The following is a 19,362-nucleotide window of genomic DNA, read 5'->3' as shown; positions in this document are numbered from 1 at the left end:
CTTCAACATCTTTTGGGAGGACACGATGAAATCTGTAACACTGGCCGATAATTTTATAAACATTTATGTTATTTCCAGTTTTTCTGTGTTTAAGTTATCCTTGTAGGGCATATTCTTGTATATCTATCCTTTGTGTTTTTGTGATTAGGAGTAGATTTGTGAAGTCAGAGGATACACACAATTTTGCTGTACATTATGAAAGTAACCTCCAGAAAGTATATGCCCGTTTATAGTCCCACTGCCAATGTACAAGTACGCACTCGTTTTCCACACACTAAATAACACATTGGTTTTTAAAATCTTTTGAGTCTTTGTCAGTCTTTTTTACTGTTTTTGTTCGTTTGAGATAGGGTTTCACCCTGTCACCCAGGCTAGAGTGCAGTAGCACAATCATGGCTTACTGCAGCCTCGACCTCCCAGGCACCAGTGATCCTCCCACCTCAGCCTCCCAAGTAGCTGGGACCACAGGCACGTGCCATCACACCCAGCTAATTTTTTATTTTTATTTTTTTGTAAAAATGAGGCCTCACTATGTTGCCCAGACTTCTGTTTATTGCAGTAAAAACAGTGAAAATTTACCATCTTAACCAGTTCTAAGTGTACAGTTCAGTGGTGTTAAGTATGTTCACATATTTGAATATAGATTCACAGATGGCCAGAACTCTTCTCAACTTGCAGATCTGAAACTCTATCCCTGTTAAATAACTCTCCATTCTCCCCTCCCCACAGCTCTAGGCAGTCACCATTCTACTTTCTGTGTCTATGAATTTGACTACTCTAAACACTTCATATATGTAGAGCCATACAGTATTTGTCTTTTTGGAACTGGCTTATTTCACTTAGCATAATGTCCTCAAGTGTTATCCACATTGCAGTATATGATAGGATTTCCTTTATTTTTAAGACTGAATAATATTCTATTGTATGTGTTTATGCTACATTTTGTATTAGAGAGGGTTTGGAAAGATTAGAAAAAGATAAGAATGTAGGAGAGGTACTTTGGGACCAAAAGCTTGGGGGTTTCATTCTCTCCATCTCAGATAGTGCTTTTTTTGAGGCCCAGTTTCATTCTTGTCGCCCAGGCTGGAGTGCAATGGCGCAGTCTTGGCTCACCGCAACCTCCGCCTCTCGGGTTCAAAGATTCTCCTGCCTCACCCTCCCGAGTAGCTAGGATTACAGGCATGTGCCACCACACCCAGCTAATTTTGTATTTTTAGTAGAGACGGGGTTTCACCATGTCAGCCAAGCTGGTCTCAAACTCCTGACCTCAGGTGATCCACCGCCTCGGCCTCCCAAAGTGCTGGGATTACAGGCGTGAGCCACTGCACCCAGCCTCAGAGTGCTTATGCCTACTATAGCTTAGCTTATTTGTTTTATTTTCTGAGTTTTCTATTAATATTACATCTCTGTTCCTCAGAATGCTTTTCCTTTGCCTTCCCAGCAATACCTTCCAACTGTTAGACTGGTCTTCTTGTGAAAGACTGTCTTTTAGGATTTCCGGCAATTGATTTATGTTTTCAAGGTGGAAATAGAACAGTCGCCTTAAAGAATTTTCAATAGGGAACCCGGATAGTTGACATTTTGCATGTTTTGTTATTTTGTTGTGCAGTAGGTGCTCTCTGTGTTTGTGGAGTATATCACATAGTTTTGTTACCACTCTAGTGCATCAAGGCAGATAGGATCAGATTGAGAGATGTGTGCGACTCCTCAGGTAAAATGAGCTATTTACTGGAGCCAGTTATTAATTCTATCACAAAATGCCCAGCCTGGCAGTTACGCTTTTTGTATGCTTTATTCTTGGGAGCTGTGCTTAATTCACATAACAAAGCAACTTAATTAAAATTAGCCTGTAGAATTCCATAATCGTGATGATTGTGATGAGAAGTATTTTACGTGCTTTGTTTGAATTATTTCATTTAATCCTCACAGCAACCCTGTGAGGTAAGTTCTATAATCCTGATTTTACAGATGAACAAACCGAGGCTACTAGAAGTTGGTAGCGCCAGGGTTTGAAGCAGGCGGACTCCAGAGCCTCTCTCCTGCCTCTCGTGCTCTGCTCCTTCAGTAGCCGGAGGTGCCATTGCATGTTGCAGGCCAGGAGTCACAGTATACACAGACTGTCTTTTCTATATAATGAGCAAATTGAAGTGCCAATCATTTTTAAATTCTTGGACTCTTTAGGAAAAAGACGTCTACCTGGTGGAGCACCGTGGCAGGCTGCCTCAGCGTGGGAAGTCCCATGTACTTCCGTTCAGGTGCTCAGGAATTTGGAGAGCCGGGATGGTGGAAACTTGTTCATAACAAGCCCCCAACGATGAAACCTGAAGGAGAGAAGTTGTCTGCCTCTACTTTGAAAATAAAAGGTACTGTTGTGAGAACAGTACAAAAGATGCTAGTCAGACCAGAGCCAAAGTGGTGTGAGTCCAGGAGATGCTCCTGCTTCCACTGGGCATGGCTCTCAGGCCTCTTTGAAGCTACTCTGTTTAACACTTCTGTGATGACACTTGTGTGTGTGCTAGAGATAAATGCCACGTAAAAACATTTTATCACTTCCTAATCAAGCTATCAGTTTTACAGATTTCCCAGGATATCTGAAAGGTTCAATGTTTTCCATCTGGTTTTTGTTTTTAAACTTCTCACAAAGGTGAAGAGATGTTTTAAAATTCCCATAATAAATAACATGATGAATTCCCATGTACCTTCCACCTCACTTTGACATTAACTCCTGACAGTCTCATTTTATCTAAATCCTCAGTACTTTTCCCCAACCTTCCCCATTCTTACAATTGGATTATTTAGAAACAAATTGCAGGAATCAACATTTCATTCCTAAGTATCTTAGTATGTATCTCTAAGAGATCAGGATTCTTTCCTTTTTGCAGCCTGACCATAATGCCATTTTCATATTTAAAAAGATGTTAACAGTGACTTCTTACTATCACATATTGATCTGGTTTTATAATCTAAAAAGCTTTTAATGAGCTTTTAAATTTTTATATTTATTTGTTTGCTTGTTTGTTTGTTTATTTATTTGAGGTACAGTCTCGCTTTGTTGCCCAGGCTGGAGTGCAGTGGTGCAATCTTGGCTCACTGCAACCTCTGCCTCCTAGGTTCAAATGATTCTCATGCCTCAGCCTCCCAAATAACATGCCACCATGCCCAGCTAGTATTTTTGTATTTTTATTAGAGACGGGGTTTTGCCATGTTGGCCAGGCTGGTCTCGAACTCCTGACCTCAGGCGATCCATCTGCCTTGGCCTCACAAAGTGCTGGGATTATAGGGTGAGCCACCAGACCAGGCTGATGAGCTTTTAAAATTTTTAAAATATAATTGGGAAGAAAATCAAATAGTACTTAAGGGTGTAAAGTATGAAAGTTCCCCCTCCTGCCTATTGCCTGCAATTTCACTTCCCAGAGTAACCACTGTTGTCTTTTGTGAATACTTTCAGAAATGATCTCTGCAGATTTAAGCATTTTCCTACTTTTTTAAAAAAGTAAAATGGACTCGTACTATTACGAGTTTTCCATTTTTGCCACACTTACCAGTATGTCTTGGACATCTTTCCATGACAGTACATGTAGATTTACCCTATTTTATTTCATTACATCCATTATGTAATTATGTGATAATTTGTTAAACCATTCTCCTGTTGATGGACATTTTGGTTGTTTCTACCTTTTTGTTGTTATTTATTTATTTTTTAATTAAAACATTTAAAAAAAGTAATAGAGATAGGGTCTCACTGTGTTTCCTGGGCTGGTCTTGAACTGTTGGGCTCAAGTGATCCTCCAGCCTCTGCCTCGAAAAGTGCTGGGATTACAGGCGTGAGCCATCATGCCTGACCTTTTGTTACTTTAAACAGTGCTACAATTCTACAAATTTGTGTACATGTGAAAATGTGATAAATTCCTGGAGTTTCTACATCAAAAGGCATATTCATTCAAAATTTTAGTCAGGATTGCCAAATTATCCTCCAAGAAACTGTAATAAGGCCAGGCATGGTCGCTCATGCCTATAATCCCAGTACTTTGGGAAGCCGAGGCAGGTGGATCGTCTGAGGTCAGGAGTTCGAGACCAGCCCGGCCAACGTGATGAAACCCCATCTGTACAAAAATACAAAAATCAGCCGGGCGTGATGGCGCATGCCTGTAATCCCAGCTTCTCAGGAGGCTGAGGCAGGAGAATTGCTTGAACCCGGGAGGCGGAGGTTGCAGTGAGCCGAGATCACACCACTACATTCCAGCCTGGGTGACAGAGCAAGACCCTGTCTCGAAAAAAAAAAAAAAGTGCCCATTGAAATGCCCATGAAAATGCCCATTTCCCCATACATTTACTGAGCTTTATCAAACTTTTTTTGGCTCACTGCAGCCACCACCTCCCAGGCTCAAAATCCGCCCACCTCATCCTCCCAAAGTGCTGGGATTAAGAGGCGTGCACCACCACGCCTGCCTAAACTTTTAATGTTTGCCAGTTCCAGTAGGTGAAAGATAGTATTTATTTGTTTAAATTTGCAGTATAACTTATTTTTTCTCAAGAGATATCTAAGTCTTTTTTAGTTTAGGGCATTCATTGAACATTTCTCTTTATTGAACATGATATTATTCATAATAATAAATTAGCAAAAGAAACTAAAGTTGAGTAGTTATTTTAAAATGTAGATATGGGTTGAGCAGTCCAAATCTGAAAATCCAAAATCAAAAACACTCCAAAATCTGAAACTTTTTGAGCACCAACATAACGCTCAAAGGAAATGCTCGTTTGCAGCATTTCAGATTTTGGATCTCTGGGTTTGGGATACTCAGCCAATAAGTATAATGCAAATATTCCAAAAGCCGAAAACATCTGAAATCCAAAACATGCTTGTGCCCAAGCATTTCAGATGAGGGATACTCAGCCTGTATTTATTCTTTCTTAGCAGCCTCAAAACCAACTTTAGATCCCATCATTACTGTTGAGGGACTTAGAAAACGAGCAAGTCGGAATCCTGTGGAATCTGCCATGGAATTAAAAGAGAAAAGGTCTCGAACTCAGGAAGCAAAAGACATTAGAAGAGCCCAGAAGGAGGCCGCTGGCTTTCTTGACAGGAGCACATCTTCTACCCCTGTAAAATTCATAAGCCGAGGCCGCAGGCCAGATGTGATTCTGGAAAAAGGCGAAGTGATTGACTTTTCCTCCTTGAGCTCCTCTGACCGCACCCCGCTGACAAGCCCATCTCCTTCTCCTTCTCTGGATTTCTCTGCCCCTGGGACACCTGCCTCTCATTCTGCCACACCTAGCTTGCTTTCAGAAGCAGATCTGATTCCAGATGTGATGCCCCCACAAGCCTTGTTTCATGGTAAGACTTTGTTTGCTTTGCTCTTTTATTTTTATGGGCCATGGTATAAATGTACAAGTTTTCACCCCGTGGGCTGTGTGCTCTGCATTTCTTCCTTCCTATGTCTTGATGACACTGTTTTGTACTCTGCACAGATGATGATGAGATGGAAGGCGATGGAGTCATAGACCCAGGGATGGAGTACGTCCCACCCCCTCCTGGGTCAGTAGCTTCTGGGCCAGTGATTGGGGGCAGAAAGAAGGTCAGAGGCCCTGAACAGATAAAGCAGGAGGTAGAGAGTGAGGAGGAAAAACCCGACAGGATGGATATTGACAGTGAAGACACAGATTCAAACACGTCTTTGCAAACAAGGGCTAGAGAAAAGAGGAAGCCTCAGCTGGAGAAGGACACAAAGCTGAAAGAGCCCAAGTATACTCCCGTGAGCATCTACGAGGAAAAGCTGCTGCTCAAGAGGCTGGAAGCTTGTCCCGGTGCTGTTGCCATGACTCCGGAAGCTCGGAGACTGAAACGCAAACTGATTGTCAGACAAGCGAAAAGGGATAGGGGATTACCACTTTTTGACTTGGATCAAGTTGTTAATGCTGCTCTTCTGTTAGTTGATGGGATTTATGGAGCCAAAGAAGGAGGAGTTTCCAGACTTCCAGCTGGACAAGCCACATACAGAACTACCTGTCAGGACTTCAGAATCCTTGACCGATACCAGGTGAGTGCAAGCACTTGCTGTAAAGCCAGTGGGAGGCAGGAGTGAAGGTGGGGCAGGCAGCACCAGGCATTAGACATGGTTATGCTGTGACCTTTTAAATCCTGAGTCATTTGGGAAGAGAAAAGTAAAGTGCAAGGGAAAAAAATACAAAAATCCCTGGGCTTTATTTTTCAGAATTGTTCATTATAAGTACACCTGAATACATCTGAGTTTTTCTTTTCCTTTGGGCATTCAAACATAACCTATAAGTTTTCTTCATCCGTCCCTCTCTCTCTCTCTCTCTCTGAGGATAGCTATACATGGTTTGTGTCATAGCTTTGACAAATTGGTTGAGGCCATGACAGTGTCTCGGACACTGTGCTGCACAGGATCTGAAGGTGTGTAGACATCTGCATAGGACAAAATGAAGAAATAGCAGCCAAGGGATCAGTGTGGTATCAGCGTGGTATCAGTGTTGCTCAAAGGATGTCGGTGGAACTCAAATTTTGTGGATGCTTCTGGGAACAATTAATTCCACTTAGAACTACCTGCATATACTCTCCCACTGGGAGGAACAAGAGGCCTTATTTCCCTATATCTTTGCTAGCACTTCACACTAACCAGCCTTTAAGTTTTGCTAATTGGCTGGCTGTAAAGTGAAATCTTGTTTTTTATTTACATTTCTTTGGTTACAGGTGAGGTTAAATTTCCTGGTTGTTTCTTTGTGAATTGCCTGTTTGGAGTCTGCATGTTTTTCTCTCTTCTTCTCTGGAAGCTAGTGGGATCTGCTCTTCATTGCTGGTGTTCTGGTATTATTCAGTGATGTGCCATATGTAGGGCTTATGTCTTTCCTTGTGCTGGACATGTGGTGTGTGGGCCCTTTCAATTTGAAACTTTCTTTCCTGAGTATGGAAAAGTCTTGATTTCCTATCTTCTATTTTTTCTGTTCTCTCATTTTAGAACTCCCCGTTATTTGGATATTGGACCCTGTAGATAAAAAGTTGGCAAACTTTGTCTGTAAAGAAATAGCTATTTCTGCCAGATAGTAATTATTTTAGGCTTTGCCGGCCACAAAATCTCATTCGGAACTCCTCAACTCTGCTGTTGTGATTGGAGAGCCATAGTGAATGAGTGTGGCTGTGTTCCAGTAAAACTTTATCTACTGAAATGGGCAGTGGGCTGGATTTAGCCTGGGGGCTATAGTTTACCAAGATCCCTACTCCAGATAGATCCTCTTTTCTTTTTTCTCCTAATTCCCATCTTTCCTGGGAAGCACAGTATTAACTGGCCTGCATACCAGGAGCCAAGTCTGGAGGGCCCAGGAGCCCATCGTTTAGGAGGTAAACTGACTCTCCCTGTCTTCGGTACAGTACTCCCACCCTTGGCTTCCTGTGTCCAGAATCTCCCTCTTGAGCCTCTCCAGTCTTCTGCCTGTGAAGGGAAAGATCATTTCCTAGATGTGGGCAATATAATTACTATAGGGGTATAATTGGAGGCTTTAACCTCTTAAAGAGCCTCTCAATCCCTAGTCATACCCCCCAGGCTCTAAGCCTGATGCCTTAGGTGACTGCACTTCCCTGAGGCTGTGTTTTGTAAATCACGCTGCTTAGCTTCACCACTGGCTTAGGTATTGGCTTTCTTTGGTCTGTTAAGTCATTTGCTGCTTGTTCATATGCTTTTGTTAGTCATCTATTCACTTTTTTTTTTTTTTTTTTTGAGACATGGTCTGTCTCTGTCACGCAGGTTGGCATGTAGTGGCACAACCACAGCTCATTGCAGCCCGAACTCTCAGGCTCAAGCAATTCTCCCACCTCAGCTTCCCAAGTAGCTGGTACTGTAGGCACACACTACCACACTCGGCTAATTTTTTTTTTTTTTTGAATTTTTATTTTTAGTAGAGACAGGGTCTTACTATCTTGCCCAGACTGGTCTCGAACTCCTGGGCTCAAGTGATCGCCTCAGCCTCCCAAAGTGCTGGGATTACAGGCATGAGCCCCTGCACCTGGCCAATATTCACCTGTTCTTTGTTCTTATTCTTGTGGGCCTGTCTGTTTAGTGCCTATACTTAATTTTTCAAATTGTAAGATGTGTCATACAGATAGAAGGCAGCATAGAAATATGGTATAGTTTAGATATTAATAAAATAAATGCCCATGTATTCATCTCCTGGATAAAGAGTATTGTAAACACCTTAGAAGTCTCTTGTATACTTTCTGTTCCCCCAGAGGAAGCCACTTTGACTTATAGTGTTAATTATTCATTTGCTTTTTAAATGTATATGTCTCTAAACGATATACTTTCAGTTTAAAAAAATACTGAGTAGCAAGCATAAATCTAGCTGTGTAAGGAAACTGCCACTATTAGATGAGGTTTCCTGGAGAAGATAAGCTAAATAGTTATTCTGGGTCATTGTTGTGGACTGAATTATGTCCCCCTAAAGCATATGTTGAAGTCCCAACCCTGGCACCTATGAATGCAACCTTATCTGGAAATAGGCCCTTTACAGATAATAATTAGCCAGGACCACCAAGGATTGTCGGCAGCACCAGGAGCTAAGAGAAGGGCACAGAAGAAATTCTTTCCTAGTGCGTACCCGAGAGAGCATAGCCCTGCCCACACTGTGACTTCTGACATTTGGCCTCTAGAACTGTGAGACAATAAATTCCTGTTGTTTTAAGCCACCCAGTTTGTGGTGCTTTGTTCCTACAGCCCTGGGAAACTAATACTTACAGTGATGTTCTGGCTTCAGCTTCCATGAACCCCTTCTGGGGAAGTCACTGGCCGAAGTCACTGGCCAAAGTCACTAGGGAATCCTGGGAAACATGAGGCTCACCATAGTGTATGCATCAGCCAGGGCTGTGATGTATACCAGAGATGCGGCAGAATCTGGGCAGAGGAAGTGGGATCCTCTGTATTTCCTGCCTGAGCTGACAGCTTTCTTCCAGCTTGCAGAAGGTCAAAGCAGTTATTTGTGGAGTGAGCATCATCAGCTGGTCCTTGGGGTGGGCATGGGTGGTGTACAGGAGGCTCACCCATACGTGGTAAAGACAAGCTGAGCATAGATAAGATTCTGGGCCACGACGCCCTAGGTTTAAAAGATGGTCAGTGGCAGCAAGGACTTAAGGATGATAGCCTCAGTATGTGTTAGAAATACCAAAATTGTTAGAAATAGATAATTGGTGCTGCGAAGAAAAGTCAGCACAGAGACAAAAGGTATCTCAGCAAGGCCATCTTTACTTTCTGTAGAAAGGGTGCTCAATCACAGATGGAACAAAGGCGAGAGCACACTTGAACAAAGGAAAAGCAGACATATTTATCCCTTACTGCTGTGTCCTGCATCCATTGGCTGGAGCGGGACCTCACAATCTTAAACTGATACCCGATTTGCTAACAGCCTAAAACTTTCCTAAATAGGTAAGTGCAGGGAAGAACAAAGAAGTTGCTTACAAAAGGTTTAAGGAAGCAATAACATTTCCAAATAAGGAAGGGGCATAGACTGTGGGCTGGAATGTGCCTGTGAGCATGTCCAACGGTTACATAGGATAGGGCTTAACAAAGAGTTATTAGCACAAGGCAAGGAGGCTTGAAGAAAGTTAGTCTTTAAAAGAAACTATTATTTTTAGCACTTATGATTTATTCTTTAACAAGAAGGAAAACTTCGAAGAGGAAACTTTCTACTTTCTACAGTATGTCTGCCCCATGGGTCACACTTGTTCACCCTTTGTTGTGAAACTCAGCAGAGGTGCTGGGATCTCCCCTCACCGGAGATTCTTTTGCCCTCCTCTGTATTTGATCTCCTGTTTCCTGTGGCCCATCTTTACCTTGTTATAGGTTTATTCCCTTGTTCTTAATGGCTTCCTGAGAAAAGCTGCATGGGAAGTAAAATTTGAGACCAACATACTGAAAAGACCCTGATTAAGTGAGGTTGAACCTGGAATTCCATACACAGCCACATTGTCTAGGTGAGACCTCTGTTGAGGACCACTGCACTTCCTTTAGGTCTTTTCTTTGAAGCTAGTCAGAGTCCCCGGAGAATAATCTTCTGGGCTCAGGATGCTGGTTGCCAAGTTGGGGAAGAGGGACCTTAGCATTCAGCTTGTCAGGCACTCACACCTCAGCCCTCCATCTGGATCCCCTGTTACTTCTCTAGAGATCAGACCTCCTGGCTTCTGGGGGAGGGCAGCCACCCGGCAAGAGGGAGTGGAAGGATCTGGGGATTATACTGCTTTCCACATGGTGTTTGCCTGCTCCTTATTTTATTGTCCCATTTGGTCCCAGTTCCAGAGGAATCTGCTGCTGCTGCCTGGATTTTAGCGGGTTCTGCAGTATAGATTGGGTTAGTTCTCATTTAGCCTACCCAAAGCCACTTTGGGATTTTGGTGTTAAATCAATTACTATTTGTCCATCTGTTTACCAGTTACTGTTCTAATTAAGTCAGCTTCTGTAGTTTTAGTGGGATTTCGGAAAGTAGTAAAGCTTTATATGCTTGTGTTTTAACCCGGTCTAAGCTTGGAATTTTAGTATAAATTTTAATGTATTTACACAGGGAGTGGCTGTAAATGCATTTATTCAATCCATATTCTTGTTTTATATTCTTTGAATGTATTCGTAGCTATAAATTTCTCAATAAGTGCTGCTTTAGCTGTGATTCTTGATTTTGAAATGATGTGATTTTATTTCCAATCAGTACTTGGCATTTTGTTATTTTTCTCATTATTTCCTCTTTAACCCAAAGGTTATTTAGTTCTGTTTTTTAGTTTTCAGATATATGAGAATTTTAAGCTATGTTTTGGTAATTGATGTGATTTCTAATGTTGTATTATGATTAGACAAAATAGTCTATGTGATGTTGATTCTGTACCATAAAGTTATACATTCTATTTTTATTCTTTTTACAAGTCCTAACTTGATACATTTATTTTTCCTTATTCTTTTTTTAATATCATGTGGTTGTCCCCCCAAACAAAAAAGTACATTTTCATGCACTCATCTCTTTTTTCTTTTGCATTGCTTATTTAAATGACATAAATCTTTACTAAATTATTCACTCGTCCTATTGTTTCTTTCTAGGTTAATTTCTTGCTGGACTGCTTTGTCTAACAGTTCTTTAAAAATATGGGCTTTTTGAGGTTAATTTTGAAAACTTATACGACTAAGAATATCTTCATTTCACTTTTTCATTTGAATGATAGCAGTCATATAAAATTGTTATTTTGTTTTTTCCGTTGATATTTTGAAATTATGACTTCATTATCATCTTACATACGGTGTCACTCCTGAGAACCCCGGTATTGATAAGAAATAGAAATTTTTGACTGGGCACAGTGGCTTATGCCTGTAAGCACTTTGGGAGGCCGAGGCAGGCAGATCACTTGAGGCCAGGAATTTGAGACCAGCCTGGACAATATGGTGAAACCCAGTCTCTACTAAAAATAAAAAAATTAGCCAGGCCTGGTGGCACATGCCTATAATCCCAGCTGCTTGGGAGGCTGAGGCTTGAGAATCACTTGAATCAGGGAGGCAGAGGTTACAGTGAGCTGAGATCATGCCACTGCACTCCAGCCTGGGTGATTGGGCGAGACTCTCTCTCAAAAAAAAAAAAAAAATTTTGTCTCTCATCAATTAAGTGGCCTCCTTGTTTTATTCTCCCATCTCCTAAAACTTTCAGAATTTTCTCTTTGTTTTTTATCTTTAATTAGTGCATGTTAACTGTCTTTTATTTTCTCTTTTTAAAGCTTTGTTTTCTTTTTTCTATTTTTTTATTTTCCAGCACATCCAAAACACAGAAATTGTGTTTGTTCTCATTTGTCTTACTTCACAACTCTTGTTCTTTTGGTCAGAGGTATTTTATATGCTTCTTGGCATTTATTCTGCTTGGTGTTCACTGAGCTTCCTGAATGTGTGGTTTGGTGTCTGACATTAAATTGGGGATATTCTCAGTCATTATTGCTTCAAATATTTCTTCTATTCCTTTCTGTCTTCTGGTATTCCCATTGTGTGTTTATTACACCTTTTGTAGTTTTCCACAGTTCTTGGATAGTCTGTTTTGTTCTTTTTTTCATCTTTTTTGTCTTTGCTTTTCAGTTTTGGAAGTTTTTACTGACAAATCCTCAAGTTCAGAGATTCTTTACTCAGCCGTGTCCAGTCTACAAATAAGCCCATCATCAAAGGCAACCTTTATATTGGTTACAGTGTTTTTTATCTTCAGCATTTCTTTTTGATTCATTTTCAGAGTTTTCATCTCTTTAATTGCCCATCTGTTCTTGCATATTGTGTACTTTGTCCATTAAGCCCTTAACATATTAAACATATTATAGGCATACCTTGTTTTATTCACATTGCTGTATTGCACTTCACAGATACTGCATTTTGTACAAATGGAAGTTTTGTGACAATCTTATGTCAAGCAAGTCTGTTGGCACCATTTTTCTAGTAGTGTGTGCTTACTTTCTGTCTCTGTGTCTCACGTTTTGGTAGTTTTTGCATTACTTCCAACTTTTTCATTATTATTATATCTTATGGTGATCTGCGATCAGTGAACTTTGATGTTACTATTGTAATTGTTTTGGAGCACCATGAATCACACCCGTATGAGACAATGAACTTAATGGTAAATGTGTGTTTTCTGACTATTGCACTAACCAGCTGTTCCCCATGTTTCTCCCTCTCCTTGGGGCTCCCTGTTCCCTGAGACAACAATATTGGAATTAGGTCAGTTAACCCTATAATGGCCTTTAAGTGTTCAAGTAAAAGGAAGAGTTATACTTCTCTCACTTTAAATAAAAAACTAGAAATGATTAAGTTTAGTGAGGAAAGCATTTCAAAAGCAGAGATAGGCCGAAAGCTAGGCCTCTTGTGCCAAACAGTTAGCCAAGGTGTGAATGCAAAGGAAAAGTTCTTGAAGGTCATTAAATGTGCTACTCCAGTGAGTGCACGACTGATAAAAAAATCGAAGTAGCCTTATTGCTGATATGGAGAAAGTTTGAGTGGTCTGGATAGAAGATCAAACCAGCCACAGTATTCCCTTAAGCCAAAGCCTAATCCAGAGTAAGGCCTTAACTCTTGAATTCTGTAAAGGCTTGGAGAAGGGAGGAAGCTACGGAAGAAAAGTTGGAAGCTAGCAGAGGTTGGTTCATGAGGTTTAGGAAAGAAGTTGGCTCTATAACACAAAAGAGTGCAAGTTAAAGCAGCATTTGCTAATGTAGAAGCAGCAACACGTTATCTAGAAGACCTAGCTAAGATCATTGATGGAAGTGGCTACACTAAGCAAGATGTTCACTGTAGATGAAACAAACAGCCTTCTATTTGAAGAAGATGCCACCTAGGACTTTCATAGTTAGAGAGAAGTCAGTGCCTAGCTTCAGAGCTTCAAAGGGCAAGCCAACTGTCTTGTTAGGGGCTAATGCAACTGGTGACTTTCAGTTGGAGCCAATGATTATTTACTCTTCCAAAAATCTTAGGGCCCTTATAAATTACCCTGAATCTGCCCTGGCTGTGCTCTATAAATATAGCAGCAAAGCTTGGATGATAGCATATCTGTTTACAGCATGGTTTACTGAATATTCTAAGCCCACTATTGAAAGCTACTACTCAGAGAAAAAGATTATTTTCTTTTTTTTTTATCCAAGTGTCCGCAGAGACGGGGCCTTGCTTTTTTGCCCCGGCTAGAGTGCAGTGGTGCAATCTTGGCTCACTGCAAGCTCTACCTCCCGGGTTCACGCCATTCTCCTGCCTCAGCCTCCCGAGTAGCTGGGACTACAGGCGCCCACCACCACGCCCAGCTTATTTTTTGTATTTTTTTTAGTAGAGACAGGGTTTCACTGTGTTAGCCAGGAGGGCCTCGATCTCCTGACCTCGTGATCCACCCGCCTCGGCCTCCCAAAGTGCTAGGATTACAGGCGTGAGCCACTGCGCCCGGCCTGAGAAAGATTATTTTCAAACAATTACTGCTCATTGACAATGTACCTGGTCACCCAAGAGTTCTGATGGAGAGGTATAAGATTAGTATTATTTTCATGCCTGCTAAAACAACATCCATTCTGTAACCCATGGATCAAGGAGTAATTTTGACTTTCAAGTCTTACCACTTAAGACTTTTTGTGGTGGTGGCACGCTCCTGTAATCCCAGCTACTAAGGAGGCTGAGGCAGGAGAATTGCTTGAACCTGGGAGGCGGAGGCTGCCGTGAGCCGAGATTGCACCACTGCACTCCAGCCTGGGCAACAGAGAGAGACTCCATCTAAAAAGACTTTTTGTAAGGCTATTGCTATTTTAGATAGTGATTCCTCTGATGGATCTGGGCAAAGACATTGAAAACCTTCTGGAAAGGATTCACCATTCTAGATGCATTAAGAACATTTGTGATTCATGGGAGGAATCAAAATTTCAACATTTACAGGAGTTTGGAAGAAGTTGATTCCAAGCCTCATGGATGACTTTTGAGGGGTTCAAGACTTCAGTGGAAGAAGTCACTGTGGATGTGGAAAGAGCAAGAGAACTAGAATTAGAAGTGGAGCCTGAAGATGTGGCCGATAAATGTCATGATAAAACTTGAATGGATAAGGGTTGCTTCTTATGGATGGGCAAAGAAAGTGGTTTTTTGAGATGCTATCTACTCCTGCTAAAGATGCTATGAAAATTGTTGAAATTTCACAACAAAAGATTTAGAATATTGCATAAACTTAGTTGATAAGTTAGTGGCACAGTTTGACTCAGATTTTGAAAGAAGTTATGTTGTGGGTGAAATGCTATCAAACAGTATCACATGGCCAGGCACAGTGGCTCACGCTTGTAATCCCAGCACTTTGGGAGGCCGAGGCGGGCGGATCACCTGAGGTCAGGAGTTTGAGACCAGCCTGGCCAACATAGTGAAACCCTGTCTCTACTGAAAATACAAAAATTAGCCAGACATGGTGGTGTACACCTGTAGTCCCAGCTACTTGGGAGGCTGAGGCAGGAGAATCGCTTGAACCTGGGAGGTGGAGGTTTCAGTTAGCTGAGATCATACTCCTGCACTCCAGCCTAGGCAACAGGGCAAGACTCTGTCTCAAAAACAACCAATATCTTTTGTGAAAGGAAGAGCAGGTCAATGTGGCATACTTCATTGTTGTCTTATTTTAAGAAATTACCCCAGCCATCCCAACCTTCAGCAGCCACCACCACCCTGATCAGTTGGCAACCATCAATATTGAGGCAAGAGCCTCTACCAATAAAATGATTGACTCACTGAAGGCTCAGATGATAATTGGCATTTTTTAACAATAAAGTATTTAAAATTAAGTCATACATTTTTTTCTTAGACATAATGCTGTTATTGCACACAACAACGATATAGTGTCAACTTTTTTTTTTTTTTTATTTGAGATAGAGTCTCACTCTGTCACCCAGGCTGGAGTGCAGTGGTGTGATCTCGGCTCACTGCAGCCTCCGCCTCCTGGGTTCAAGCGATTCTTCTGCCTCAGCCTCCTGAGTAGCTGGGACTAAAGGTGCACGCCACCATGCCCAGCTAATTTTTGTATTTTTAGTAGAGATGGGATTTCACCACATTGGCCAGGCTGGTCTTGAACTCCTGACCTCGTGATCCGCCCGCCTCGGCCTCCCAAAGTGCTGGGATTACAGGTGTGAGCCACTACACCTGGCCCCCCCCCCCTTTTTTTTTTTTTTTGAGACAGTGTCTCGCTGTCACCCAGACTGGAGTGTAGTGGCACAATCATGGCTCACTGTGGCTGTCAGTTGACTTCCTGGGCTCATGCAGTCCTCCCACTTCAGCCTCCCAATGTGCTGGTATTACAGGCATGAGCCACCACACCCGGCCTTAAACATAATTTTTATATGCACTGGGACACCAAAAACTTGTGCAGCGTGCTTTATTATGACATTCACTTTATTGCAGTGGTCTGGCACTGATCCTGCAACGTCTCTGAGGCGTGCCTATATTTTAAATTCCCAGTCCAGTAGTTGTAACATCTTTGCCATATCTCAGTCTGGTTCTGATGTTTGTTCTGTTTCTTCAAGCTGTGTTTTTTTGCCTTTATACCTTGTAATTTTTGTTGAAAGCCAAAGATGATGTTCTGGGTAAGAGGAGCTGTGATAAGTAGGCTGTTGGAAATGTGGGAGGTGTGGGCAGGGAAAGCCCTCTATAGCTCTGTGAGGAGTTCTCAGTCTTTTTTGAGCCTGTGCTCTGGGCTGTGGACTAAAAGTGCTTCTCAGTTTTCTGTCCGGTCAGCTGGGACAGGATGGCTAGAGGGTGTGAAGTTACGTATTTCTCTTCCCCCAGGTGAGTTAGGCTCTGATTAAATCCCAATAGGTTAGGCTCTGATAAAAATAACTTCTCCTGAGGGCAGGTGTTACTAAGAATACAATGCTGTGTTTTATTTTAAGATGGTTCCTTTTCCCCTTCTCCATCTGGAATCAAGAGGGGAGTTTTCTTTGATATTCACTGTGAGAACTTGGTCCAACTTCTGGAGGTAAACCTTGTGGAGTGGAGTTTTTATCCTTAGACTTGTCCGCATTGAGCCTTCAGCAATTTTCAGTTCTTCAGGGCTTTCCCGCCCTGATGCTGATGCTGGTTTCCCGCCCTGATGCTGGCTCCCGTGTGCTGTGATTCTCTTTCTCTCCAGATTTGAGGGCAGTGGTTTGCCTTGTTATCTCATGTCTTTTACAGATCTACAAGAGTTCTTGATTTTTCCCTTTGTTCAGTGGTTTACTTGTTAGACTGGAGGAATGACTTCTAAGCTTCTTGCCTGCCAGACTGGAAACCAGAAGTCCTTGGATATGCTGCTGTGATCTAGGAATTCCCCATTATTGGTTCTTTAAATATGTTCCTCCTTTATCTTTTCCTCTTCTGGACTCTGAATATGGATGTTAACACCATTACTTCTTTTTTTTTTTTTTTTGTCTTTTCTTTTGCTTTTTAAACAAAATCCTTAGCCAGTCCCTGACATCATTTGTTGAGTGCTTTATCTCAGTGATCATGTGTTTAATATCTGGTAATGAATAAGAGATGCTTCATAACTACTCATTCCTGCTTCCAGGCTCCTCCATTACCTTGGAGGCTATTTCTTACGCTTTTTCTTCCATAACAGCTTTATTAATATACAGTTCATATACCTTACAATTCACCTATTTAAAGTGTACAGTTGACGGGTTCCTAATATATTCACAAAGTTGAACCATAATCAATTTTAGAACATTTTGTTAACCCAGAAAGAAGCCCTGAATCCTTTAGCTGTTACTACCCAAAACTCCCTATTCCTACTGCCCATCAATTGACTTTCTGCCTCTGTAGATTTATGTACTCTGGACATTTCACATAAATGGAGTCATATAATATGTGGCCTTTGGTGAACACTTTTTTTCACTTAGCATAATGTTTTCAAGATTCATCCATATTGTAACATATATTAGTATTCCTAAATATGGCTTAATATTCCGTTGTATGGATAGACCACATTTGGTTTATCCATTCATCAGTTGATGGACTTTTGGGTTGTTTCTACCTTTCGACTATGAACATAAATACTGCTTTGAACATATGTATACAAGTTTTTGTGTGGACACGTTTTTATTTCTCTGGGTGTAGATCTAGGAGTGGAATTGCTGGGTCAAATGTAACTCTATGTTTAACTTTTTGAAGAATTGCTAGACTGTCTTCCAAAGTGGCTGTGCCATTTTACATTCCCACCAAGCAGGGTATGAAGATTCTGACTTCTCCACACATCCTTGCCATATTGTTGTTGTCTGTCTCCTAGTGAGTATGAAGTGTAGTATCTCATTGTAGTTTTGATTTGCATTTCTTTGATGACTATTATACTTTAAAATTCTTGTCTGTTTGGTAAATTAAGTATGCCTTTTCCTGTAATAGCTTGTTTAGTTTGTTATCCTTTTGTTTTCTTGAATTTTTTTTTTTTTTTTTTGAGGTGGATTTTTACTGTTGTCACCCAGGCTGGAGTATAGTGATGCGATCTCGGCTCACTGCAACCTCTGCCTCGTGGGTTCAAGCAGTTCTCCTGCCTCAGCCACCCAAGTAGCTGGGATTACAGGCGCCCGCCACCACACCCAGCTAATTTTTGTATTTTTATTAGAGATGGGGGTTTCATCATGTTGGCCAGGCTGGTCTCGAACTCCTGACCTCAGGTGATCCAGCAACCTTGGCCTCCCAGAGTGTTGGGATTACAGGCATGAGCCACCGTGCCCGACGATTTTCTTGCACTTTTTATTTACGAGTGTTGATTTTTTTTTTTCCCCTGTGAGCTCATACCCCCGTAGTGTTTTCAGCTACCTTTGCTGGAAGTTTACACCTGGGGGAGAGAGCAAAAGCCTGGTTCCTAGCTTTTGATCCTGTCAGCAAGTTTAGCAAAATGGGAGATTCTGGGCAAAACCATTTCTCATCCTTTCTTTTTCCCACAATCAGCCACCCTCTTCTCTCAGGGAACCTCCCAGGACCTCTCGCCCAGGTGCTGCTTTTGATCTCCCTCTGGTGTTGCTTCCTAGGACTGTGGGATGCTCAGGGGCTGCCCAGAGTGGTGTCCACCCTCACCCAGGAAGGTTCTAGTGCCGCTCTGGTGTTACCTTCCAGCCAATACGTGGCTGGCAGAGTTGATTGGCAGCGATCTACCTCTCCCAGAGAAGTGCTCGGGGGAGGAGATGGCTTAACCAAGCAGCCCCTGACCCATCTGCGGGGCAGAGCCTTTTTCTGCCCTCTCTACTCTGCTGCCTCACTCGTACCCAGCCACCCGTCGCTTCCCCGGGCTTTCTCCCAGCCTTGTGTTTTGCCTTCCCTCTCCTGTCTGTAGCATCTTTCAGATGGGCTTGGAAAGGGACCAAGCAGCCCACCTAGCTCTCCATTTTGTTTAGAACTAGAAGTTTAAAGAAACTCATTTAACATTTTTTTCTCACTTATTTGACCTTGGGATGCTTTTTTTTCCACACTTTACCATTCAGCAAATGTAAGTCAAGTACATAACATACACCAAGAGCCATAACATGGCTCAAACCTGTAATCCCAGTACTTTGGGAGGCCAAGGCAGGCAGATCACTTGAGCTCAGGAGTTTGAGACCAGCCTGGGCAACATGAGGAAACCTCATCTCTACCAAAAAAATACAAAAATTAGCCAGGCATGGTGGCGCGTGCCTGTAGTCCCAGCTGCTCAGGAGGCTGAGGCAGGAGAATCGCTTGAATCCGGGAGGTGGAGGTTGCAGTGAGCTGAGATCACACCTCTGCATTCCAGCTTGGGCAACAGAGTGAGACTTTGTCTCAAAAAAAAAAAAAAAAAAGAGTGCCAAGCGCTATTCTAGCAGGGGATCTGCTGTGAACTAAGACAGAGTAGGTCCCTGTCCTTAGGCAG

The 19,362-nt window shown here is 42.1% G+C and overlaps 1 protein-coding gene and 1 long non-coding RNA gene across 4 annotated transcripts in view; one reads left to right on the top strand and one right to left on the bottom strand.

The window, feature by feature from the left end:
* The window catches only part of KAT14 (lysine acetyltransferase 14), a 45,156-nt gene that overhangs the window by 14,638 nt on the left and 11,156 nt on the right, over window positions 1–19,362 (top strand). For 2 of the 3 annotated variants that reach the window (XM_032142414.2, XM_058433275.1), the window contains exons 4-6: window positions 2,182–2,363; window positions 4,916–5,335; window positions 5,470–6,038. In XM_032142414.2, coding sequence (XP_031998305.1) covers window positions 2,182–2,363; window positions 4,916–5,335; window positions 5,470–6,038 — 1,171 coding nt within the window. The remainder of the gene's footprint in view (window positions 1–2,181; window positions 2,364–4,915; window positions 5,336–5,469; window positions 6,039–19,362) is intronic. The other variant, XM_058433273.1, reaches the window with a different exon arrangement.
* LOC131382255 (uncharacterized) overlaps window positions 1–19,362 on the bottom strand; it is a 37,457-nt gene that overhangs the window by 14,441 nt on the left and 3,654 nt on the right. The window lies entirely within an intron of this gene.

The sequence above is a fragment of the Hylobates moloch genome, unplaced genomic scaffold (assembly GCF_009828535.3).
Source record: "Hylobates moloch isolate HMO894 unplaced genomic scaffold, HMol_V3 SCAFFOLD_21, whole genome shotgun sequence".
NCBI lineage: Eukaryota > Metazoa > Chordata > Mammalia > Primates > Hylobatidae > Hylobates > Hylobates moloch.
Note: the sequence above shows the minus strand (reverse complement) of the source record. Positions and strands in the feature narration are given on the sequence as shown.